Genomic DNA, 27,877 nt, shown 5'->3' on the forward strand with positions numbered 1-27,877 from the left:
CGTATAATCCAAACAAAACATTATATAAACGATGAAATTGATGTTTATTGTCGAGGTTCACTATAGGCTCCTTCTCATATCACTGACTCTCAGCTCCCACTGATAACTATAATTTGCCAATTGCCATAAATATGTGATTGCATTTTTGAAAATATTATGAATACATAATTTTTCTAATAACATATATCGGTTATAAAATAATATTTATTTATATTTTTTCGGTACATTGTCAATACACATATCTATATACTACGTAAATATAATTGATTGAATTCACATCTTTTTTAAAAGTAACATTATTTAAAGTCAGAGATTAAAAAATATTAAAAAAAATAAATCGTATTTAAATGATTTTTTCAATATATTTAGTAAAACATTTTTTATTTTTTATATTTATTCATTATTAATATTGTGGGGAAAACATTAAATTTATTATTAAAAATATAAAATCAAATTGTATTTGTATTATATTTTATTAAATTAAATTAGATTAAATTAGATTAAAATTAAAATCGAACCAAATTCAAATATAAACTTTTAAATGTCTGATCCACATTGATAGCTAAAAATTCGTCCATGCCTAATCAAGGATAAGTTCAAACTATATTATATGTCATTTCTGATCGATTACCAGATCTAAATAGCGAAAAGAATAATAGTGAAGATAAGGTTGTTACATGAATAAAGTAGGTTCATTCACTTGGACAATATATATAAAGTTATTTCGGGTAAGAAAAAATTTATATATATATATATATATATATTTGTTAGAATTCGTTAATTTTATTAAAAAGTAAAAAAATATTTAAATTATAATAACTATTTATAATTATAATCATAAACTAAATACATAATAAAAGTATTTTTCTAAACACTAGAAAATTATACGCTTAAGATCACAAGGATCATACAAGGAGAAGGGCAAAAAACCTAACCAAATAAACTCGGATAAAAGATAGATACAAACATATCTGACCGCATATGCAAACGAACCACAAAATGTAATAAGCTATTGAGAGGCCACTGTCAAAGCATAAATCAGAATTGAGCAACGTGAAAAATACTATTCGTGAACACAAAATCGCATATCTAAATCAAATATGATGATCCAAAGCAGATAAGATCATCATGATAATAAATAAAGCATCATCTTGTTCAGTAGTGGCAAAGTCAAATCCAACCTGGAGAGAAAAAAAGGCTAAAAGAAAATAACGATTAAACGACTGAAAACGTGTCATAAAGACAGAGAAAATTATGTCATATAGGCAGACTTCCAAAGGTTGGTGGTTGACGATCAGCACCAAGATTGATGTCGTTGTCGATCACAAAGATAAATAAGAAAAGAGACTAAAGACGACTAAGAAAAAAGAAAGAAAAATAAGGTAAAACCTAGAAGAAAAACTAAAAATAATTAACAGAAAAAAAACTATATTTTAAATTTCTTTTACTCTTTTGATATCAGCCATGATAGTTATACGCAATGAGATTTGAATACTAAAATTCTCTATCCCTTAACCTTATTATTAAACTAAGAGGCTCTTTGTTTGGCTGTGAATGGAACCATTCAGCGTTGAATGTTGAACCGTTTAGCATTCAGACTGTTTGTTTCTCACCTCTGAATGATTCAGTGCTGACTGATTCAGCACAGAAGTACATTCTGAATGATTCAGAGCCATTATCAAACAACATGTCACATTCAGAGCTAATTCATACAGAGCCTCTGAATTATTCAGCATTTGAATAATTTAGCACTTAATCATTCTGAAGTAAACAAACAACCCCTAAGTTTTGATTCACATTAATCTAAAAAAGGTTAAATTTCATAATTTAGATACACGAAATTCTTGTGATCGTGACATATCAATTGCATGAATTGAAAGATTGAAGTATTTATTAGTAAGAAAATAAATATTAAAAGCAAATCCTAAATAATTACATGAATTAGTTGTGATGTATGAGTTTATAACAATGCCTAAGGGATGTCATGATTTATTGGTTACATTGTACATTCCTTCACAATAAAAGCATGGCTAACACCTAATGATATCGCCCGCCCATAACTACCCATATTAAAATTTGAACCAATTTTTGAGTCGATATATATATTTTAATTGAGTAAGGTGATTATAAAATAATATCGTTAAAAAATTTTCTTAACTGTTGATAACGTGCACACATTTTGTAATTGTTTGAATTCATGATCTCTAAGGAGAACAATACATTATTTAACCACTACCACTTAATAGGTTATCGAATCAATATATTATAAGTTTGATATACTTTGATATTGCATATTTTAATGTAATTTTTAAAGAATTATTTGATATGTTAATTTTAAATTTTAATTAACAATTATTAACGTTTTAATTACACTATTAATGAGTCTTATGTCTCCTAATCTCTTGCAAAATCCTCAATGATTAGTTTCTAAAAAAAAATTCAAATCCACCCCTCGTCCTCGCGGGTACATTTTCAAATCTAACCCCACACCCACTACACAACTGGAGACGTACCCGACTAGACCCGCCTGACATCATATATCTTATACAATATTAAGATTTATAAATTAGTCTTTAAAATTATACCTAAATTTATAATGGTCGAAAATTTAAAAGGTATTTAGTGTGCGGGCAGATGTGGGGCGGGCGGATGTGGGGCGAGCGGATGCGGGGCGAGTAAGGTCTCAAACCCATCACCCGCCCACTACCCGCGATGGGTACCACTTTCTAAATCCACACCCGACCACTACCCACTAAAATTATATCCATCCCCACCCCAATTAGAACGGATACATTACGAAATCCACAAAATTATACCCGTTTGCCATTCATATTGCCATATAGCCCTAAAAAGTCTATTTTTCTCTTTTTAAAAAAAATAAATTCCCTTAATCCAAGGGTGGAGCGACAACCAGCCGCGGAAACACGGAGCCGCTTGCGGCCGAGGAATCTAATCTCTTTCTCTTCCTCCATTGCACTCAACGGTTCCCGAGAAATAAAAAATTAAATCAAACCTTAAGTTTTTGAATCTTTATATTCTTAAACAATGCTCATTTTTAGTAATTTTATATTATTTTATTAAACAATATTAGAAAATAAACAGAATAATATTATTTTAAAATATATTGTTAAAGATAATATAATATTACTCAGAACAAACAGACCTTATTACCTTAAATAGTACTCACACTTCACCTCCTATAACAAGGGTTGAAGCAAATAAAAAGGTCAAGATATTTTTTTATTAAATGTGACTAATAATTAATATTAATTCATCTTGCTTTCTTAAAAAATCATTTTCCGCTGATTTTTCATTTCACAATTATTTAAGTTGAACAGAAGTATGTTCTAATAAATCTTAACATAATTTTTTAAATTCAGTTAACATTTTTTAACAGATGAGTTCTTTTTTTGATGCATTGGAAAAAAACAAATTATTAATGTAAATCAACCATATTTTTTTTATATCAAATTCAACCATTAGTTCATAAATTATATATTAATCACAGGTTTTATTTATGTACTTTAATTTAATCCATTCTTTACACGTAATGTAGAGTTTAATAGAAGAATTTAACCTAATTTTTATTCAAAATTGCAGTGGAAAGCTGAAGTATTGTTACCTAATAAACGCACCACTCACTACCAAACTAATTGAACCCTTAGGGCGTTTGATTCACGGAATATAAGATTATCAGTATGAATATAAGATTACCAGGGAATAGAATTACTGGGAATATTGTATTTTCTGTTTGGTTGGCTTAGCAGAACTGTAAGATTACCGTATTTGGTTAAAAAAATAAAAGATTATTGGAATGTATATTTGACCAAATTATTCTTATTGTATATTTGACCAAATTATCCTTATTATATATTTGTATAATATTACAAGTTGAAAAATATTTATATATTTTTCTTTAAAAAAATTAAATTCATAATATTTATATATTTTTTACAAAATTAATGAAAGTGTAAAATTTTATTTAAACCCTTGAACTTCATATAAAATTTTAATTATAGATTTTTTTTGTAAATCTAAAATAATTTAAGAGTATTTTAATCCAAAATACCGATAATCCCTTATTTATCACTTTAAAATCTCACCTTCCCTCGTCTAAACACCCCTTAGTTTCAGAGTTTAGCCTTCTTAGTTTTCCACTTTAAAACCCTTATTTATCACTTCCCTGTTTCAAATCCCTCTCCGGCTCTCTCTCTCTATCGTTTTCCCTTAGAAGCCATTTTTATCTTCTTCCCTGTTGCTTGAAATCCAAGTATCAGCTTCGTCAACCCAACGACCTGAACCTTGAAAAAGCTTTGGGATATATTCATGAGTTGCAACGGGTGTCGAGTCTTACGAAAAGGATGCAGCGACACTTGTGTTCTACGTCCATGTCTACAATGGATCGATAATCTCGAATCACAGGGCTTCGCCACCGTTTTTGTCGCCAAGTTCTTCGGCCGCGCTGGTCTCATGTCTTTCATTTCCGCCGTTCCTGAATCTCAACGCCCTGGTATTGCCACTAATTTCCTTTCTTTACATTATTGGGTTTTTTTTTTTCATTTTATGTGTTCTCAAGTTCTGGTGATGGAACTTCCAACCAGCTTTGTTCCAGTCGCTGTTGTTCGAAGCCTGCGGTAGAACGGTGAATCCCGTGAATGGAGCTGTCGGGCTTCTATGGACCGGGAACTGGCATATTTGTCAAGCGGCGGTCGAAACCGTTCTCCGTGGCGGAACTCTACGGCCGATACCGGAATTCATGGCTCCGACATCGGAATGTAATGAAGCATCCGAAGCAGCGGGTACGGAGGACATGTGGAAGCTGCAAGAAACGGTGACGAGTTTGAACTCCAACTGTCGGTTTTCCAGTTCAAGATCTAAGGTTTCATCACATAAGCGTAAAACCATGAACGAGTTGAAGAAATCACAGCCGTCCGATCTGGATCTTTGCCTGGCTCCAAATTTTAAAGGAAACCAAATGGCGGATAATAACCGGCCGGGGACTCCGTCTATGAACTCGGAGGAATCTGTCACGACGGCTACGTGCTTTGAAAGAAGGCTCGCAGATGATGGGAAGTTACTAAACTTGTTTGTTTAAAGAGAAAATAAAGAGAGATTTTTCTTTTTCCGGTGAATCTAACGTTGAAATGATTTGGGGGTTAGATTATTTTTGGGGGCACGTTTTCCCGGAAAATTCATTTTCCGGGGAGAGCCCGTAAATTACCGGCATATGATTCCTCTCTTTTTATTTGTTTCAGTACTGTAAAAACTGTGCGTGGGAGAGAAAATGAGTATGTACAGAATCATGTTTTTTATCATTAAATTGTGTTCTTCGTTTTTCTTTTTTCATTTGGTTGATGAATAAATCATAGTTTATTTTCATTTATTATTTTTAATTTCTTTTTGAAATAACAGTTAAATTACAAAATTTCGAGTTTCTTTGCGTTTGCAATAGTTATTATTATAAATGTAATAGATACTATTATCTCTAACAATTATTAATAATTAGAATTGATCATTAAAATAAATAAATTTACATAATAGTGATAGTAACAGTTTATGAAGCAACAAAGCTACAGAACATAAATTGTACTCCTCCCACACAAATTTTCTTCCAGGGTCATTGTGTCGTGTCCCCCGCATCCCAAACCTAGCGCGTCTCATCCCTTTGTTACCTCCCAATTATTTGGATAGGATCTTATAGGGTTTATTAATTGAATATTAGTTTATTTTTTATTATTATAATAAATGAAAACATTATATATTTTCTAAGAAAATTAGAAAGTAATGGCAAAAACATGGACTTCTGGACTTTCTTTTTTCTCTCTTGTAATTATCCACAATAAATATTAAAGGAAGAAATTTGAGAATTTTGATTGTTTGGAATAAATGGGGTTGTTGGAGGTAGGGATGTAAACGAGCCGAGTCGAGCTCGAGCAATGTTCGAGTTCGTCTCGACTCGAAAACTCGCGAGCTTAAAATTTTCAAGCTCGACTCGAACTCGAAATCCTAAACTGAAGCTCGTGAGCAGCTTGAAAAAGCTCGAAATGAAAAAAAAAATTATTAAACTTAACTCGATTGAAGCTTCAAACTCAAACTGGAACATGAACCTTAAATACAATAAATCTTACTATATTTTTTTATAAAAAAATCAATACATAAATATTAATATTATTAATAATTTATTTCTAAAAAAAATAAAATCTTAATATATTATATTTTCGAGCTGCTCACGAGCTTTTTGAGTCGAATATCAAGTAGCTCGTTTCGTCTCGTTAAGAACTCGAGTCGAGCTTGAGTTCGAGTCGAATCTATTTGATCCGAGTATTTATCGAGTTTTGATCGAGTCAATCTCAAATAACTCGTAATCTATCTCGTCTCATTTACGGCATTGGGGGACCTTTCGGCGCTTAACAGACAACTCATTGGCAGGCGGCTTTTGGATGATGCAAGGAGGCGTATAAGAAAGAACTAGCTTCGTCGGTTGAAACACGCAAAATTTTACTCTCAAACTATTAAGAATAATTATGATTTAATATATTTTTAAAGTAAATTAAAATATAATAATTTAAGAAAACTTTCTAATCAAGAGAAACTTCGTGTAAATTCTTCTATCCCATTCCCATCCCACTTGATGGTATCCTTTCCTCATATCAAGGGAAGTGATTGGTTCCACGTCACCATTTCACCACCCATATATATATATATAGTAATTATCCATAAAAAATAAAAAATAGTTTAAGAATGGTTTAAAAGTTTTCCCCCCGGATCTTTTACATAATATCACTATAATTAATATTATCCTAATGATGCACATCCTGATTTGCAATTTAAAAAACTAAAATGAAACACATAATAAACTTTCAGTTCACATTAAAAAATATACCACCAATATCCTTTTTTTTAAACGAATCCCGAAAATGAAGACAAAGACCTAATGATACATTTCTTCAGGAATGGAGCGTGAAGCAGCGGAAAGATGCGGACAGAGCGTGGCTAGGTATTCAGAGTTCTTGTGTAAATTCTTGTAAAGATAACTTTAAATCTTAAATTTATTTTTTAAAATAATAAAAAATTTATAGATGTATTACACTTAGTAGGTCCACTTGTATTGTTCTTCTCAAAAATAATTTTAATTGTTAATAAGATTCGAATTTAGAATAAACAATGTCATAGACCCAATAATATAACCACTGCTCTATATATATATTTTTTTTATTTTTTAATGACAACAACTGATGCATATACTATATTTCGAGGGCCCTATTTTTTGAAATCTTGCGTCGCCGTGCACTGTACACATACTTAAACACGCCCCTAGATGGGGAATTTAGTGTAAAAATTATTTTACTTTTAATTTTTTATAAATATATATATTTTTTAAATTTTTATTGTCATTATTTTCTATAAGTTGTGTTGGAGAACTAATATGATAAAATTATATTGAAATATATCAATATTTAAATAAGTAAAAGTACCAAAAAAAATACATTATCTTAACACGAAACACGAATGTCTCACTCCACAAATAATGTTTTATTAAAAAAAGTTATGATAAAAAAACTCTTCAATATTAATATTTCCTTCTCTATGTCTAATCATGATTCAGTACTTCGTTATCTAATCTAACTGTTCAGTGTTCATGCCTAGAGATAATGAATAAGTTTATTCTTGTCACCATATGAGAATTGCCATCATTCTAATAAAGATATATTAATAAAATCCATGTGACACGAAAATTACATTTGAAGAAAATAAATATCATATAATATAAAACATGATAAATAGTATAAAGATAATACAGATACAACATCTTCTTAATATTTATATATGATTTAGAGAATTAAAATTTACATTATCATATAATATTTCAGGATTATTATTTTACGTAAATATTATATAAATATAACGATATCAATTATGAAATCGTCGTCTATTAAATTTAGTTTGATTGATATTATTATTAATATAATAATATATAGAGGACGTAGGATCGAGACATTTAGATGCTCAATATCCACTGATTTATATGTGAGTAGAGATGTAACATATACATTATACAAAATATTATAAATATGTTTGAAAAAGTATCTAACTTAGTTTTAAATAAATATAAAAAGAAAAAAATCGAAACTAGAGGTCATTCTCAACGGCTTAAACATCGTATTCACTAAAAGATACCAAAGGGATTCTTATAATAAACTAAATATTATTATGAAATTGGATAAGATAAGTGAGAAATCACAAGATAAAATAAGAAAATAGAATAAATTTTATGTAAAAAATATTAAATAAGAAAAAAATTATAGGCAGAAAAGAAGAAATTTATCATGATCGAAAATTATATAATAAAATTATAAAATATTAGGATAAAATATATTATTCCTTATTGAATTTTACTCACTCTTATTTCACTCGATGTATTTTTAATTTTTTAATTTAATATCAAACTTTTGAATTATTTCTGTTTTGGAATTTCTTAATTATTTTATTATTATTTTAGTATCACATTATATAATTTATTATTATTTAATATAAAAATAATTTAAAATATAAAATAAAAATAGAAGGTCCACTGTACGTCGGCTTTGGACGTCACCGTTGAGATCGTAGATGGTGGCCGTTCGGTCCCACATTTTATCAATCGCTATGTCTCGACCCCTTGAGTCCGAATCTGACCTCCCTTTTATCGGAACATGCTCAAAATCCGATCAAAAATGAGAAAACATAATGTAAACCATCGTCGACCGCCGAAGATGGTGATTGTTCGGTCCCAAATTTCATGTTTGCTTCGTCTCGACCCCTAAGTCCAAACTCGGCTTTCATTTTTGTCGGAACATGCTTCGAAGTTCCCAAATATAAGATCGAAAGTGAGGAAACCAAAATTTTCCAGTCAAAATTCACGAGTTTTGGAATATTTTTCGTTGAAACAACCACCAGATTCGAACTTAGGAGTTAAGACGAAGTGACTCATGAAATTTGGAAACGAACAACTACTAGTTTCGAAGGCCGATGGTGGTTAATGGTGGTCGATGGTGGACAATAATTATTTTAAATGTTTTAATTTTAATAATAAAAATATGTATTTTATTATTTATTTTAAATTATGTTTATATTTTAATTATAATAATAAATACCAATTCATGCCAAAATATTAATAAAACAATTCAGAATTATCAAAACATAAATAATTCAAAAGTTCAACGAGTAAAATAGGAGAAAATAAACTTAAATGAAAATGATATAATTTACCCTAATATTAAGTATCATACCGCCAATAAAAGCTTATATATATATATATATATATATATATCATATCCACTACAAATCTTTTACTTTTTACCGTAAAATAATTAACCCTATAAAATCTAGTGTGGAGATCTGTTACTTAACATACATGAGATCTCCTTGTTTGAACTTGATCTAGTATTTCTTTATTTATTCTTATGTTTGACGCTAAGATCTTTAGAAGGATTACTATGAACAACTCTAACTTGTAAGTGGAATTCGACCAAGTAAAAGGGTCTTCAGTTCAAGTAAAAGGGTCGAGAGGGTCGAATCGAAAGCGGCGATGGTTGCGACGGATGAGGAACACGGAGTTAATTTAGAGGAGGTGGTTTCAGGGAAGAAGGGGTTTCGGAAGTGGAGACAATGCTTGATGAACATGCAGCGGGTTGGGGATTGACGAAAGAAGAAGATGATCTCGTTCTTACTTGGAAAGAACATAATGTTACAATTACTGGTACTTGAACCCGATACTTTTAATAACAATCGTTCTTTTAACTACTAAAGTAATTTGGTTCATGCAAAATTTATTATTATTTTTAAAATATAATAATCATGATTTTATAAACTATAATAAGACTCAATCCTCCTTTTTAGTAATTAATCATTGAATTTCCCTAAAATTCTAAAGCCATGAACATTGAGCTCCGACTCGGGCTACTACTATTTCGATTCATTAGTAGGAATAGGATGGACATAAATGGGGTAGAGTTTTGGTTTCAGTATTATACTTTTTTTTATCTCTCATCTAATTTAATTCGAGCTTAAAATATTTTTACTTGATTTTAAGATAAAAATTTATATATGCTTTTATTGATATAAGTTTAGGTAAACTATATAAATGGTTATCGATTATAGAGTATTGTTTTGTTGACTCTTTCGACTATTAAAAGTACAAAATAGTCTCCCAACTATAGGATGTTGTTCTATTGAGTTCCTCGACTATTAATAGTTATAAAATGATCACCTGGCTATTCATACGTTTCAAATTCATCATTTTTTTGTTAAATTTTGTTCGATCATCTGAGGTGAACATTAACCTTCTTTGTTGAGTCCCTCGACTATTAAAAGTTATAAAATGGTCATCTGACTATTTGTATATTTTAAACTTGTTCTTTTTCATTAAAAAATTTACAGTCGTCTAAGCTAAACATTAACATATTGATTGAGATGTGATAAAATATGATCCCATAAATGTTTGAATTATAAATTCATTTGAGATTTTGGGATCGAATTTTATCATGTCTCAATCAACATATTAGCGTCCAGCTCAAAAGACCATAAATATTTTTAATGAAAAAGAACAAGTTTGAAACGTATAGAAAGTCAGATGATCATTTTATAACTTTTAATAGTCGATAGACTCAAAAAGCAGCACCTTATAATCAATGGATCATTTTATAACTTTTAATAGTTAAAGGACTTAACAAAGTAGTATACTATAATTGAGGGACCATTTGTGTAATTTAACCTATGAATTTATATATAAAAATATTATGTTTAAATAAAATAAAATCTAATGAAAAGTATATAAATAGAATGATGTTATAACAATCATATATAAATGTAATTTATACTATTAAAAAATTAATTTTATTAAATTAATCAAAATTAAAATCTATTAAATATGACTTAAATAACTATTCCCATTTCCCATTCATCACGATGAATATTTGTGTCATCTTCTTGTGATATAATATCCAAAGAAAGACTGCCGCGTCACCAGATTCTCATCCAAAGAAACACACTCTATATTAATATTACCTATCTAGCACTCTTTCTAACAAAATATTACCTACAAATATCCCCACCGATATTTGTTTTTTTTACCCAAATATCACCTACAAACCCATTAATTACCAGTCAAACACACTCTATATTAATATTACCTATCTAGCACTCTTTCTAACAAAATATAAATCACCATCTGCATCTTCGCGAGATTATGTCCGAGGCAGCGCCACGTAAGTAAGGCGCGGATCGTCAAGAAAAGAATACACATTTTAACTTTTATCTCACATTGTCTACAAACATAACCTAAATATTTTAATATGTTTATATAAGTTAACCACATTAAATTATTCAACTCATAGAACTAATATATATTAAATTACGATATTAGTCTCTATAATTTTATTTTTTAATTTTTTAAAGCATATTTTTTCAAAATGCTTTGAGGGATGATGTGGATCTTAGAAGGTATGTCCATTAAAACACGTTTTCTCACGTGACGTCATGTCAACATTTTTCATGAGAGCCGCGTTTTATTATCCGTGCCTTCTGTATATGTCAAAGGTTCAACGAAGACGCGGATGACGATCCGCGCATTTTCTTACGTAACGTCAGTTCGGACAGAATCCTACGAAGGAGCGAATGGTGATTTGTGATTTGTCAAAGAAAATATGCTAGATCGATAATATTAAGAGAGAGTGTGTCTAACAAGTAATTAATGGTCTTGATATTTCAATAAAAACGCCCAGATATTTCCAATGCATAAAGAGTCCAACTCCCAGCTCGGCTCCCTAAGTTATAATTTTTTTTTAATTTTAGTCTAAATTTAAAATTTAAAATTAAAATAATAATTGTTAATAAATTTTTTGAATAAATTTAACCAAAAAATATATTTTAAAAATAAAACTGAATTTTCATTTTAAAAAAATGAAATTGTAGAGATAGATCAATTTATTTATTTATTTAATAAAAATAAGGGTAAACTACACAAATGATAATTAATGTTTGAGTAAATTTTTATTTCCCTACTAAAATTTCAAAAGTAACATATTGGTCACTAACGTTATCTATTTGTAATAAAATGATCACTCCATCATCATCCATTAAATTGATGATGTGACAACGATAAAAAAGATTAATGTTTAATTTCACTCCTAAATTATTGCTAAAACATTAAATATGTCCTTAAATAATGATTTTAATTAACATGCATACAAGTATAAGCTATCTTTAATTAACATCGATCAACGATGTGTTTTCTCAGAGTGGGAGAGGGTTAAGTTGAGACGATTATGTTTGGGTTTGGCAGCTGATGAGGTGGGAGAGGAGAGGAGGGAGGAATACGGTAGTGGTGGTGGTGGCTATTTGAAAAAAAAAAACCTTGAAATAGAAAGTTTTGGGTAAGTTTGATATAAAATCAATTTTAAGGACATATTTAATGTTTTAACAATAGTTCATGAGTGAAACTATATATTAATCTTTTTTAACATTGACACTAGAGTGATCATTTTATTACAAATCAATAATAGTGTTGACTAATATTTTAGTTTTGAAACTTCATTGGGGGAAAACAAAAACATACTAACAAATCAGTGACCATTTGTGTATTTTACACTAAGAATAATTTGGTTTTTAGTACTTTTTTTGGATTTTAAACTTAAATTTCGCTTCTATTAATTATATTTTTCACATCTTTAGCTCAATTAAGCTCATAGCTAGCTAAAATGGCCTAAAACCCATCTGCTCCCATACTTCAAGAGCCAAAACCTCCTTTGCCAAAACTGCCCCTCTTGTATGCATGTAATTCGTCTGCCGTACCACCAGCTGTCCACTTTAAGCCCACCTCTTGCTAGTCTGCGACACCGTCGCTTACCTCCTATCCGCGGCGGTGACCGTTTCGATAGCTGTAAGATGGACGAGATCTCCCGTTCCAACCGCCGTGAAATCATGTCCAAAGCTCGTGTTCATGCTGACGTCAACGTCCTTCGTCCGAAGGAGTACTGGGATTACGAGTCCCTCATTGTTCAATGGGAGTAAACTCTTAGAATTAGCTCCTTCAGTCTTATCGTTTATACTTCATACTTGACTACTTTTGTTATCGACATTGTTTAATTCAAAATTGGACCAGGTTTCATCAGCTGATACGAGTTAAAGAATCTTTAATTACCTTCAATTAACTGGATCTTCCAATCTAAAGCATTTCTGTAGCTTTTTATATGTAATCCTAATGTTAACTGTTCGATTTGGTTTGTTATCGGCGTGAATTGGAATTTCTTTTCTGATGTTTTTGTTTTACTGTATTCCATTTTAGTGATCAAGATGATTATGAGGTTGTTCGGAAAGTTGAAAGGGGAAAATACGTGAGGTCTTTGAAGGCATAGATGTCAATAACAATGAACGCTGTATAATCAAGATCCTCAAGCCTGTTAAGAAAAAGAAAGTTAGTAGTACTTAATTATATCTATGAGATTTGAATAATTTTCCAGTAGACGTATACGAGATAAAATTTAAGTCCTATTCTTGAATCTTATAAATCTAATATTTCTATTGTTATTGTTTGCAGATCAAGAGAGAGATAAAAATCCTTCAGAATCTATTTGGTGGGCCAAATATTGTTAAGCTTCTTGGTATTGTGAGGGATCATCACTCCAAAACGCCTAGCTTGATATTCGAGCATGTCAACAGTACGGATTTAAAAGTTCTCTATCCTACTTTGACGGACTATGATATTCGCTACTACATATATGAGCTCCTCAAGGTAACATTATGCAGTTACTCATTATGTTTGGTGATTACTCATATATGAACTCCATCATGGTATTTGTTTGGTGATTGTTTCTAGTTTTAGTCATTTCTTGATTGATTTCCCATTATTGACTTATAATTTTTTTAAGCTTTATGAGGATTTCTAGTTTGTATTTTTGCATCAGAGGATGATAGGAAAATATTTCTTTGCTTTGTAGGCCTTAGATTACTGTCATTCACAAGAATAATGCACAGAGATGTCAAGCCTCAAAATGTCATGATAGATCATGAGCTGCGCAAACTTCGCTTGATAGATTGGGGACTTGCTGAATTTTACCATCCTGGCAAAGAGTAAAATGTTCGTGTGGCTTCTAGGTAATGTTTCAAAGACTAATACGACTAATTTTCAAGAGTGACATTCCTTCATAATGGCAGAACATTGAAAACAAAATGAGCTTAAATATTAATCCATGTCTGAAAGAAAATAAAATTCTTTTGGGGTTAATTTACAGTACGCTTTCTGTGCTTGTACCTAGATTTGGCTTTCCTTGAAAACTAAAGTTGGTTTGTACTACAGGTGTATCGAAACAAAATTTATCACAAATTTGATGAGCCAAGCTAGGGGAAATTAGATAGGTACTAGATTTAATATTCTTTTGAGTAACCACTAATTGGACTCCTTCAAGGATGCACCTGCCTTTCCTTTTGTTGTTATAGGTTCGAAGTATTAGTTTCAAATCTAAATTATCAAAGAGCTCAGATTCTTTCAGTGATTTACGGCTTTGTGAATGTTTCTTCCATTTATGTTTCCATTTATGGCATGGATTCAGTTTTGGTGAATTTAAATTTCTCTCCTTTCTCAGGTACTTTAAAGGGCCCGAGCTTCTTGTAGAGTTACAGGACTATGGCTATTTACTGGACATGTGGAGCCTTGGTTGTATGTTTGCTGGAATGGTAATTGGTAAGACATGCCATTTTTGTAGATCTAAAATATTTGTACCTTTTTATGGAAGATCAAATTTCAGCGTGTAGTAGAATATTGAGGTCGTTTGATATGTTTGTTATATTTGTTTATTTTGTAGATATTCCGGAAGGAACCATTCTTCTATGGCCATGACAACCATGACCAATTAGTTAAAATTGCGAAGGTAATCTTCTATTTCAAATTTGTGAACTTTTAAATTCTTTGCTGAAGATCAATTTCGCTATTATTTTTCTCGTTAGCGTTTTGCTTAGTATAATCCATCATTTTCTGCCTACTGCTGGGACAATGTATTACCCTTTATCCTTGTATCTTATCAGCTTAGCCATCTCATATTATCAATCTCGCTTTTAAAATCTTATCTTGAAAGCATCAATTTATAACCATTTCTGCACCTCCTAGTGTTGTTTGTCCACCCACTATTCTTTGTAGTTGCAGCGTTAACCTTGAAGGTTTTGATTTAAACATTTGAGCCTTTGAGACTTTCATTTGATGGGGTATAGGTATCAGGGGCATCTCTACATGCACTATCAAACCAGTTGTATTTTCACCACTTTTTTTTTGTAAAAAAAGGTTTGGCCTTCTCCTTACAAAGTATTTCCAGTGTTTGTGGATGTCACAAACCTTTTGACTTCTGTAATGTAACTTCAGGTGCTCGGAACTGATGAGTTAAATGCTTATCTCAACAAATACCATTTGGAGCTCGATCCTCAACTTGATGCCCTTGTTGGCAGGTACATTAAACATGAACCTATTCAGGATTCAAGTTTGTAGCTAGTTATAAACAAATGTACCGATTACATCAAACCATAGCATTGCATCTGTGGTGCCTGCAGTTCCTTGTGTAGATAACAATAATAACCCCTGAACTAATGTGGAATGGTTGGTATTTATCCATTAACATATTAATATGTTGTATTTCTGGCACAGCCGCAAACCCTGGTCCAAATTCATTAATGCAGATAATCAGCATCTCATTCCCCCGGAGGTCATGTTCTTCTTTCGACAAACATCTACGAAATCAGAAAAATGCAAGCCCTGTCAAAGCTAAATGCCTTTTAAGTGATATTAATTCTTTGATTGTTTTGATTTTCAGGCAATTTATTTTCTTGATAAGTTGCTTCGGTATGATCATCAGGACAGGCCAACTGCAAGAGAAGCTATGGCAAGTCTAATATTCTTTCCTCCTATATTTTCCCTTCTTCGTGAACATCTCTATATTCATATATAAATGTGAAATGGATATGGGGTATGATCCTCCCAAGTATAAAGGGAAAAAAGCCTAAAAAATCCGACAATCAATACTCGAGTCCGAATAAAACATCGTTTTGTTGCAGGCCCATCCTTACTTTGCACAAGTCAGGGCAGCAGAAAGCAGCAGGATGCGGACTCAGTAAGTCATTCCCCGGGAGGATTTCATTTGTAAAATCAGAACCGTACTCATTTGGGGTAAGACATGAATTTGCTGTTTAATGTTTATTATAATATCGTGGCTGCCATTCCCTGTGTTAGTTAAGGCAGTTGAAAGGCTGTGGAATTCTCATTTACTTTCATTCGCCTCAGTAACTTTGTCTGAGAGTTTAATACATACATTTAATTTCCCCCTTTTTTTTCGTTTTTCCTTTTTATTTTCAATATATACCGCATGTTACTTTCAAGAACGAAGTATTTATGCTTTAATTTTACAATGTAATCCTTTTGATCTTTTGACATTTTTAGAGTCGGTTTTTTTTTTCTTTCAGGTTTCAAGATTTTACCTTGACTAATCCGGATCAATCCGGGTTGTACACCTGATTTTGGTGGGTTAGTCTCCCAGCAGAAATTTTATACATTTACAAGGAATTGAACCCAAGATCTTGCTTACGCGGTATCAAGATGCTTACCACTTGAACCAACTCCATTGGTAAAATCGAGTCTTTTTAATATTTTATAAATAAAAACACTAATTTTTAAAATATATTTATTAATAATTTTAATCATATTATATTTTTCAATATTATAATCATATATTCAGTTATATAATAATAATGATATTATATTTTAGTTTAGTAATATATTGTAATAAATTATAATATAATGATTTTAATAATATTTAACATTATTTTTTAATATAATTACTTTAGTATAATAACAAAAAATGTTTTTATATATAATTAATATAACTAATAAAAAATAATATTGAAATAAATAATATTAGCTTATATTACTATAATACTTTTAAAAATAATATTATTGAAATTTTATAATAAATAATATTAATATCAATATTTTATATTTATAATAAATATTTCTAATTATCATTCATTAGAAAATGATTTGCATAGTAAAATGAGTTTTGGAAATTATTCTATAAAAGATATTATTTTATGTAAATAAATTTTCAGAAAATCCATTGCAATGAATCAAATAGCCCCCAACATTTATTCAACATTACATTCAATTCAACTAATTAAATCGAAACACAGAAATTTAATTAGGTTGATCTCTGCTCTACCAAAAGTACAGAGAATATTGCAAGATGAAAAAAGTGAAAAAAAAATATGAAAACATTGTGAATCAAAACCATATATGTATATATTGATTAGTGAGCATTTACGTATCCATTTTTATTGGTTAATGAGTTTTCTCCTTTTCTATCAGATTCAGTTTGGCATTTAATTGAACGAATTCTTTCGAGTACTTCTATTTTGAAATAATGAAGAGAAAAGAACAATGCTTTCACCAATTAAACTGTGTTGATTCGGAAGCCATATCCCAAACCTGGATAATAACCAAAACCGAAAAGGAGGCTTGAAAGACTAGAGTGGCTGAAGTTCTTGCTCCGGAACGGCTGCACCAATGGGTTTATATGTATTCACCGTTTGTTGTCTGCGCCTCCACATACCCCAAACTCCATAAACTGATAATCCGACCACTATTATTACAATAACAGCCACAACGACTGTCATATGGTTACGCTGCCTCCATGTCCTGTATCATTTACATCGCCTAATTAGCGTATCGTGACCTGTCATCTAATCTCCATATTTTTCTCTACACATCCATGTGATACTTGTGTGTGACATGGGTATGGAACATATAAAGAAACTTGGATAAAAACCGACTACACCTGTATCATGTGCATATTAAATACGGCAAACATACATGCATAATATCTACCGTGGGTACTTATTTTGCTTTCTGTTAATAGTGTACAAGCTTTTATGCATGAACTGCTTCATTATATCAGAGCCGATGAACTATGACAAAAAAAAAAAGGACATTAGAAAAGGGAAACATACCGTTTCACGGAAGGCTCAAATTTCCATTGCACCAATTGATAATTTCCAAAAGTATCAGGAAGCCTTACACGGTGTTTAGCAAGTAGAGAAATTATATTCTGGAAGATGAAATTCATCAAGCAAAAAGCTGTAACTTTATGTCAAAAGAAATGCAATTAGCTTGAAGTACACTTACTGTTGCACTCTCATGAGAAATGTAGGTTGATGATCCTGAAGGGGTGACGGTCAATCTGACAAGAGAACTAGTTCCTTCAGATGTAAAATTCAATAAATTGACCTGGAATTATCCCAAAAAAATAAAGATTATTTGAAACCATAGAAAAAAGATCCAACTGTTCGGCAAGATAGTTTAAAATTCAACGTATTTGGTGAACCTGTGAAGCATTAACATCTAACTCCTTAGCAATGACCTCAATCAGTTTGTTGATCTGAGGCTTTAGGTATGAGTAGTTGGTGCTCAATGACACATCCAATGTAATTTTACCAATCTGAGTTTCCTCTGTTAAACAAGAAGGAAATGTCATCAGAATGAATTCCGCTGAAAGACATGAAAGATATAGGTTTTACACAGGACAGGGAAAACAAAACGTGACATTGATGGCTTAGTACAAAATTTCACATGGAAAGCATAACTAACAAAGTATTGATTATTCATTCTGATGAAAAAAAAAGCAGAACGGAGTTCTAGGCCTTGAATGGGTTCATCAAATAAAATAAAAACCAAGCACGATCCACACAAAACCATGGTTTATATACCTGGAAGATCATAGTGAGATGACCCACCAGGAGCTGATGTAGTTGGTGACACAGTTGAATTACCCTTCTCACGTGAAGATGGAGATGGTGATGGTGCACCAGGTATGCGTAACCTTTCCCATAACTCAGAACAATTAGTCTTCCAGAAACCAATTTTTGAATGTTTGCGGTCATAAGTAACCAGAGTATTACGTACAATGATTCCTATTACAAGCATATGGTTAGTTTTGGACAACAGTCCAAGAACTTTCATGGCATCAAACTGAAGCTTTGGATTTCAAATTGGAGATACTTGGCCAAACTTTGCCAAAGAAGATGCTACTTCAACAGGAATAACGTCATGAAACACAAGTTATATGAAAAATAGCATACCTCCTAGAAGGGTTGTTGGATCCTTTTCATTTTGGAAGATACCAAGGCAATATGCACCCTGGATCTTTGAATGCTATATGAAAATATAAGATATAAGATAAGCAGAAACACCATTCAGCTTAAATACAACTCTTCCTAAACCAACTTCACATATTAACCTTAAGAAGAATATCTCAGGTGATGGAGATAATTTTTGCTGATGGCCAAAAGAAGTTTAATTAACAGAAATTACTGTATGAAAAGCTCACCTGAAACAAGTAATTCTCAGGTGATAGGGATAAATTTTGCTGATGGCCAAATACCATGTCAACTGTCGGAAATGTTTTTGAGAGTTCAGAGACATCACTGATGCAGAAAAACAAACTGTTAATATCACAGCAAATATAACTAAGAATTTTTCACAATAAATAATTAAAAACTGTTGTGTTGCTATTATGGTATACCGTACACAGGGTAAGTGATACCTGCTAGCACTAGAGAAGCATATGTCATTGTAATTTGGATCAGGGCCCTGGACCTGCTTCAAGCTACTAAGGTCTTTAAAGATCTGCAATAGAAAGATGCAAAAACGAATCTTAAGAGAAAAGAACAAACACACAATAAAATGTAAAGTTTGACTGTTAAATGCCAACCTATTGTGCATGTAGCTATCTCGTGCACAAAATTCCAGATAAATAGTGCAATTGTTAGAATAAAACCTCACAGATACCCCATATTACAACATTAAGGAAGAAAAGTTTGAAGTCATTTAAACTATGCAAATCACTCAGCTCGGAGACAAAGAGGGTCCACTAAGAACAGATCAATAGGTTTGCTAAAACATTAACAATATATGATTCATACATGGGAATTTAATCTTACAGCTTCTTTAAATGCCAAAAATGCTGCTTCTGGTAGATACGCATATGTTGTACCACTGTCCAAAACAGTTCCATACTTCCCATCAAAGACACTCGGGTTCAGATGTAGCTGCTTCCCCGCAACATGTATCTCTTTCAAATCAACGTTGTAATATGGACTGTTGCCATCCCGAAACTAGAGTAAATGTGTCAGATGTATCAAATGTATTTTAGAAAGTTGATGACATATTCTATCTTGGAGATAAAATTGTCTACAAAAACATACCTCCGAACAGGATCCGAATAACTAAAGACCATGTCTGATGGAGCAGATATGCCTCCAAGAACCATAGCGCCCCCACCAATATCCATCCCTCCATAGCATAATGAGAAAGAATCACTGATCACACCTTTCTCAACAAGTTGGTCAACAACACTGAGATCACCACGACCCAGTCCCATAATGCCATCAGCATGTTGACTGTAAAGGTCACCAGTTTCCTCATTTTCACAACCAAAAACAGCGCGCTGAGGCACAAGTGCACTTTGATTGCCAAAGGATATGACATCCTCACCAAGTACTCCACTACTGCTACTCATTTCAGCATACTGTCTCTCATAAATGCATTGCTCCCTGTCAGCGTCACAATTGCAATCCGAAGTGCACTTTACAGGTTGGTAAGTACTGGACAAATCAGGCTGAAACTTCGGATCCTGAGAAAGTGAAATTAGAAAACCAACTAGCTTAACCGCCTAAATAAGATTTTTCAAAACCAACATAAGGAAAACCTTTCCCGAAAATTTATTAGAGCTGCATCGCTATAAAACACAGATTATGAAAGGAAATTCACATCTAGCAACAACAAAAAAAAATAGCAGATAACTAAAATGTAAAGATACTTCCAAGCTAATTATTATATATAAAAAAAATTAACAAACTATCTTTCTATCAATATTCAACGCTTTAATTGTTTACAAGGAAAATTCTCAAAAGTAAAAAAGAAGCTACGACCAAATAAGGCTTAATGAAATCTCAAAGAATAGATTGATGCTTAATAAATCAAAAAGGGGCTTCCTTAATTCAGATCTAATCTAATATGCTTGGAATACACTCTATCTCCAACAACGATTAAGTAAACAGAAAATTCAAATAGAAAACAAGCATAAAAAAATCACGAATGAAAATTCAAATTTGAAAAAGTGGAAAGAAATTTTAACATTACCTGATGCGATCCACATAGTTCGCAAGTGGCGCAAGGAACATACGTCACCGTACTTCCGGTATCCACTATAAGCGCAAATTGCTGAGGAGGTGTCCCGATCCAAAGCCGCGTAGTGTAGTACCTTCGAAATTTCGAATACTAGAAAATATCAGCTGAAAGAAATAAAAGGAAAAATAAAGATCAAAGGACAATAATGTGATGATATTTTACCCGTTGAGGACAAGATCGTCGTAGAGTCTCATGCGAGCATTTGTATGGGAAGAGTGAGAATCAGATCTGAGAAGGTGACGAGGAGTGTTGGAGGAGGTTCTAGAGGAATTCTTGGGAGAAGGATAGAGAGGGAGGATCACGGCGGAAGGCACGCCATGGTAAGGTGGAGGGAGGAGGAGTGGTGATGACAACGTGGAAGGATTTGATTGGGAGAGAACAAAGAAAAGGAAGAATCCGACGGTTCCGACGGCAGTGCTAACGAGTGCCCGTGCCATGACAAGTGCGGTGGCTCGGGGTGGCTCGGGGAATTGAAGGAATCTCGAGAGAGAGAGAATCAGCGCCACGGAGGGTACCTGAAGTGATCTTTGCACCGAACTAACTAACTAAACAAATAATATAAAATTAGGAGTTGGATGGAAAATTTGGATTTGTCAGTTTTCCCTAACAAACGTTTCTACAACCCATAACGCTGTCGTTTTAATTTTAAGCTCTTTCCCAAATCCAAATCTTGACCCGACGTTTGATTCGGTGTATATAGTTGAAAGCCTTTTATTTTACCTATGAGTTAAATGTAACATATGTCCCTAAATTATATCTTTAACTTTAAATTAATCCTTAAACTTTTGAATATTCTAGTTTCATCTCTAAACCGTGACTCTCATTCTAAATTGATCCTTAAACTTTTAAATATTTTAATTTCATCCCTAAACTATGACCCTCTTTATAAATTAGTCCCCAAACTTTGAATATTTCAATTTCATCCCCAAATTCATCAAAATATGTAATTAGTTTCAAATATAATTTAACCTATATTTTGATTTTTCAAACATATAATAATATAACTTGGCCTAACAATTTTATTAACAAGGGATTTGATTAGTAAATATGCATAGTTTGGGATGAAATTGGAATGATAAAAAATTTTGGGAACCAATTTAGAATGATGGTCATAATTTGGTGATGAATTAAAATGTTTACAAGTTTGAGGATTAGTTTAGAATAATAGTTATAGTTCATGGCTGACATTAAAACATTTAAATGTTTAGAGACTAAATTAAAATGAGAATCTTACTTTGAGGACATGTGGTGCAAATAACTCTTTAGTTATTGCACATGTTAACGGTAGAGCAGTAGTTATTTTATTATCAAATGTTTAAACATGAGGATCAAATGTTTAATGTTTATGATTTGGAAAATAATTATATTTTAAATTATTTGATTGATTTTTTAATAATTATTTATAATTAATTTGAATATACCATATTTAAATTATGATAAATATAGTTTTCAATTTTTTATGTTTTATAATTGTAGAGATTTAATTCTTAATTAGTGTTATATTTAACTTTATTCGTAAAAAAATAATTTTTAATTAATTTTTTTAAAATAAGTAAATTATAATTTTAAATATGTATTATATATTTATTATCAACTTAAAATAAAGGTCAATTAGGTTATCTTATTCAACGTACATGCAAGCTTTCATAGATATAAAGAGAAAAATAATAAAAATAAACTTAGTTTTCATGTTTGACCGCTAATCTTAATATTTATTTTGAATTTGAATTTAAATTTAATTTGAAAATGTTAATATAATTCTCTACGATTTAAAATTTTCACCACCAAAATCTAAATAGATAATAAAACCATCGAAACATCACAATCATGTATATACATAGATTATTGTACATATAATATCGTAGTAGCTATTCACGAGACTACTTACATGTCTCTTTTTCTCATCTTTATTTATTAAAAAGAAAAGAAACAACAGCAAGTGACAAACAAACATGAAACTGACATGAACCAATATCAACGTAATCACTGAACCCAAGCCTTTTTAAAAGCTAATGGTAGTTCTACTAAACTTATGCAATGCAACGACGTAGGCCTGGAGTCCAGTGTGGTAAACATGGACTGAAATGTTTTGAGACCACCCTTGAGTCGAGTAGTTCCATGATCGGAGTGAAGCTAAAACATCTCGGGACTTTGTATTGGTTTATGGATGCACCCCTTGAAATTGCATAATCCATTAACTCCTCAAACGTGCCGTTTTGCACTACTCTTATCTCGAGCGGACCGATTGACTTGTCCGCAACTCGGCTTCGACGGTACACCGAGTTCAACGATTCCTCCATTTGTAAGCAGCATTGGTTCAAGACATCGTCGGTCGGGGCGTTAGCCGAGTCTTTGACAAGTAATTCCCAGTAGATAACGTAATGACCCGCGATTTGTTTAGTGTCCGCGTAACTCGTGTACTCAACGACGCTGGTGTTGAATTCCTTGAGCAAAAGAGAAGCTTTTTCGATGGCGTTTTGCAACTCGGCTTCATCGGTTTTGTCCGTCTCGACGCTTAAGAGAACGTTCTTTCTTTTAACGAAACGGAACTGCGGAGCCGCGTTGTGAAAGCCGGTGACACGAAGGATATCGCCGACTCGGTAACGGCACAATCCAGCGTAAGTGGTGACGATGAGCTCGTACTCTTTGCCGACTTCGACTTCGGAGAGATCGACAAGGCCGGAAGCTGGCGATTCAATAAGCAAGAACTCGAAGTACGCCATGTTTGGCATGATGGTGTACGCGACTTCGGATGGTTTACACATCGGGTTAAGATTGAGACCGAAATAACACTCCGACGAAGCATACATGGTGGAAGCCATCGGCAAGCCACCACTGTAATATTCAAGGGTGGGGATATATTGAGCCATCGATCCCGTTATGATTACCTCGATGTATTTCGTGTTGGGCCAAATTCTAACGATGATCCGTTCCCAATTCTCTACCGAGCACTCGTTGGAAACGAACTCGGCCAGTTCCGGGTTCGGCTTCAAGATCTTCATGCATTCCCGAATCGAAGCATCAATTATTTTAGGGTTCAGCGTTCCATTTTCAATGTCATTGGCCAGTTCTTTCCAATTGGTCTGAAGGAAATGGATGGCTCGAAGCAAGCTGGAGGCGAAAACGGCGCCACACGAAGAACCTCGTGTCTCATGATCAAGCCACAAAGCATTTGGGCATACATGCTTTGAAAAGAGTCCATGCAAAGGATGGTCTCGTTGGGGCTGGTGTAGTCGTTGAAAGGGTCGTATGGGCGAGTCTTAAAGTGGTCGCTGTTGTAGTAGCTGGTGAGCACCCCGGGTGTCTTTGTTGAAGGTTTCACGAACAAGAAATAAAGTCCATTCCCTTTGTCTAATCCTGGAAAGTAACTATCACCCACCATAAAAAACGACAAAAATATCAAACTTTGTTTTCAACGAAGATTAAATAAAAAGAAAAATATTAAAATAAAGTGCAAAAGATACTCACAGGTTCATCACAGGCATGAGAAGACTATAAAGGAGTTGACGACGATCTAAATCTTCATGAATTGTTGGCATCAGCTTGCTTTCTCCAGCTGAAGTCCCAGAACTGAAAATTAAACCCGTTTGTTAAAAAGTGTAAACAAGTGAAAAAAAGTTTTAAAAATGTTCCATTTGTTATTTGCTAAAAGAGCTGACCTGGTGAGGAACTCTGAAATGGGGTGAGCTGAAAAGATAGGATACTTGTCACCATTGGCGATATGTTTAATATCAGGCTGGAGATCTTCATAAGTAACGACGGGGATTCGAGACTTGAATGTCTCCCGGTCCGTAGCTCCGTTGAGGCCGACCCGTTCGAGATACTCGGTCTCGGCGTTTCGGCATAGGATCTCACGTAAAACCCTTTGTTGAACCGAACCAACATTTTTTGTCATCTCTTCAATGAACTGAAGAGCTTTCGCGTCCTTGTCAGACGCCGGAGCATCGAGTGGAGACGGGAGATTTGAGTCAACAGCCATGGATATCGATACCGGAAAGACAAAAGCAAAACCAAAAAAAGGTGTAAAATTATCGAAAATTTTAAAGTGATTACTGATGAAGCGAAGAAATCGAATTCTAAGCGGTGTGGAGAAGCTGAAGCAAGGATGGGCTGCTTATATAGGGGAAAAAACCGAGAGATGAAGCTTTTTTTTCTTTTGTCGTGCCACGTCAATGTCTTGTCCAAACAGTCTGGAGGAACAGTACGTCAGATTTTATGTCCCCGACGTGTATCATGAAATGAAACACGTGAGCCCCATGGAACGTAATTCTGGCTATCATAACCCCAACACATGGTCCCAGGTGCTGTGCCATGTCAGCATGAGAATGGGTATATTTGTCGCTCTAGGCCTCAGTCGGACAATTTCTGGCTCAGCTCTGGATCGCTGTTGATGATGGGCGACATTTAGTAACAGACCGAATAAGCTAAGATTGGATAGTAAAAATCTATATTTTAACTTTTAGGTAATTTTTATATAATTAATCACCAAATTATTAATAATATTATTTTTATTTTAATAAAATTTATCATTAAATTTAATGATGTTGACGTAGATTTTCTTTGAATTATCCAATGGTAAAATTATATTTAGATCCCGCTAATTTTTATTAATAATAGCTCGAAAAAATCTGGTATCCTTCTATTATATATATATTACTTCATTATTTTGTTCAGAAAATTAGGTCTAGAAACCTTGGTATTAATATTCACAAAAAACATTGGTATTAATTGTTGTGAATGTCATTGCTGATGATTTATGGAGAATGGACTGTTTGCTTCTTAACAAGGAATCAATCAACATGAGAAAAGTCTTACACGGGCTTCAAAATAGTTTTAAAAAGTTCTTAATTAATATTTATTAAATAACTCAGTCATCTCTTGATTATATCTGTTCTGGTTGCTCTTTCTATCTTTAAAGTTTAATTTCAATTATTTAGAATGATTCGGTTCATATATCTAACTTTGATATATGAATATAATAATTTGATTTTGATATATTGATTCGGTTCCTAGAGGTCACGAGTTCGAGCACCAACGACTACAACAAGGGGATTGAACAACAACAACAACAAAACCCTATTCTCATATGCAATGAGGTAAGTGAGAGGTGGGGTAGTAGGCTGCCCCCAACGCCAGATTGAGAGCAGATTCCGTGGAAGACCTCCGGCATTAAGATAATTAAAAATAAAGATAAAATATAATGCATGCATAAATAAATCAATAAATATACAGTTGAACAATCATCATATGCAGTCTTCATATGCGCGTCTGTAATGGAAAGTAATCAATGCAAATAAATCCCTGCGTAAAAATCTCTGCTTCTAGACAGAAACGTAAGTCCCGTTTAAATTTAAAAAGAGGAAACAGGAAGAGAAGGATACACAGAAGTCAGCGATAGCAAGCTACAAGAATGAATAAAGTCAAATGGGTTAAATCCTAAACTAAGGCAACACTACTCTGTTATCCTAGTTCTAAGCCTTCATAAATTCCCATGACAGAAACATATAAAAAGTAGAAGTCATGGAGATTACTATAAAGGCATTAAAAAAAGACAGAGATGCTACACTACTCGGGGTACCATGGTCTTGAGTCTCCATACTTTCATATCAGAGGTCATGTCCTCGGTAAGAGCTAATTCCTTTAAATCGAATCTCAAGCAGACAACCCACTTCCTCATTGGTCGTCCTCTCCTTCTGGCACCGTCGACTATAATCGACTCTACCCTTCTGACCGCATCCGACGGTTGTTGCCTAAGGACATGCCCAAACCACCGTAGTCTTCCCTCCCTCAATTTTTTGGATACAGGTACCACCCCCAAGGACTTCCTAATTGCAGAGTTTGGTGTCAAGTCCCTTAGAGTCCTACCACATATCCATCGAAGCATTCTCATTTCTGCGGCCTTCATCCTCCTTACGTGATCCTTCTTGATTGCCCAACATTCTGATCCATACAACAGCGCTGGTCTTATTGTCATTCTATAAAATTTTCCCTTAAGTTTTAGAGGCACCTTTTTGTCACACAAAACTGCAGTTGCTCCCTCCACTTTAGCCATCCCACCTTTATACGGTGTGTAACGTCATCATCTATACCCCCATCTTTATGTATCATAGACCCCATATATTTAAAACAATCTTTTGAGGGGAGAACGTGTCCTTCGATGCATACTTCTCCATCTTCATCGTTTTGGTTGCCACTGAAGTTTGAACATAAATACTCCGTCTTTTCAATATTGATCCTTAAACCTTTTTCTTCCAAAGCAGTCTTCCAGGTAGCCAGTCTACTATTTAGCTCATTTTTTTTGTTTCAGCCACTAGGACAATGTCGTCAGCGAAAGGCATACACCATGGAACATCGTTTGGTGTCGCACAATAGATGGCATCCATAATCAAGGCGAAGATGTAAGGGCTAAGAGCCGACCCTTGGTGGAGTCTGATTTCCACCGGGAAAGCCTTGGTGTCGCCAACTGTAGTCCTGACGTAAGTAATAGATCTACAGTACATATCACGAATCGCCCGAATATAAGCAGTTGGGATCCGTCTCGTTTCCAAGGTCTTCCAGATCGTATTGCGAGGAACGCTATCATACGCCTTCTCAAGGTCAATGAACGCCATGTGAAGG

The 27,877-nt window shown here is 33.1% G+C and overlaps 2 protein-coding genes and 2 pseudogenes across 2 annotated transcripts; 2 read left to right on the plus strand and 2 right to left on the minus strand.

The window, feature by feature from the left end:
- The first annotated feature begins 4,195 nt into the window (after positions 1-4,195).
- LOC120181701 (LOB domain-containing protein 37-like) lies at positions 4,196-5,134 on the plus strand. The gene is made up of 2 exons (XM_039186786.1): positions 4,196-4,510; positions 4,602-5,134. Exons 1-2 carry the CDS (start codon positions 4,327-4,329, stop codon positions 5,093-5,095), a joined length of 678 nt encoding a protein of 225 aa, XP_039042717.1. The 5' UTR covers positions 4,196-4,326; the 3' UTR covers positions 5,096-5,134.
- A 7,594-nt stretch (positions 5,135-12,728) lies between these two features.
- Positions 12,729-16,223, plus strand: LOC120181699 (annotated as a pseudogene).
- Positions 16,224-17,353: 1,130 nt separating this feature from the next.
- Positions 17,354-21,816, minus strand: LOC120181654 (aspartic proteinase 39-like). Its single transcript, XM_039186741.1, has 12 exons — positions 21,422-21,816; positions 21,212-21,332; positions 20,275-20,702; positions 20,011-20,167; positions 19,614-19,696; positions 19,398-19,494; positions 19,150-19,222; positions 18,778-18,981; positions 18,396-18,520; positions 18,197-18,298; positions 18,022-18,119; positions 17,354-17,710 (listed from the first exon to the last, which is right to left on the minus strand). The coding sequence occupies exons 1-12, from the start codon at positions 21,694-21,696 to the stop codon at positions 17,539-17,541; spliced, it is 1,935 nt and encodes a 644-aa protein (XP_039042672.1). The 5' UTR covers positions 21,697-21,816; the 3' UTR covers positions 17,354-17,538.
- Positions 21,817-23,274: 1,458 nt separating this feature from the next.
- On the minus strand, positions 23,275-25,262 carry LOC120181636 (annotated as a pseudogene).
- Between the last annotated feature and the right edge of the window lie 2,615 nt (positions 25,263-27,877).

Source organism: Hibiscus syriacus, unplaced genomic scaffold (assembly GCF_006381635.1).
Source record: "Hibiscus syriacus cultivar Baekdansim isolate YM2019G1 unplaced genomic scaffold, ASM638163v2 tig00112530_pilon, whole genome shotgun sequence".
NCBI lineage: Eukaryota > Viridiplantae > Streptophyta > Magnoliopsida > Malvales > Malvaceae > Hibiscus > Hibiscus syriacus.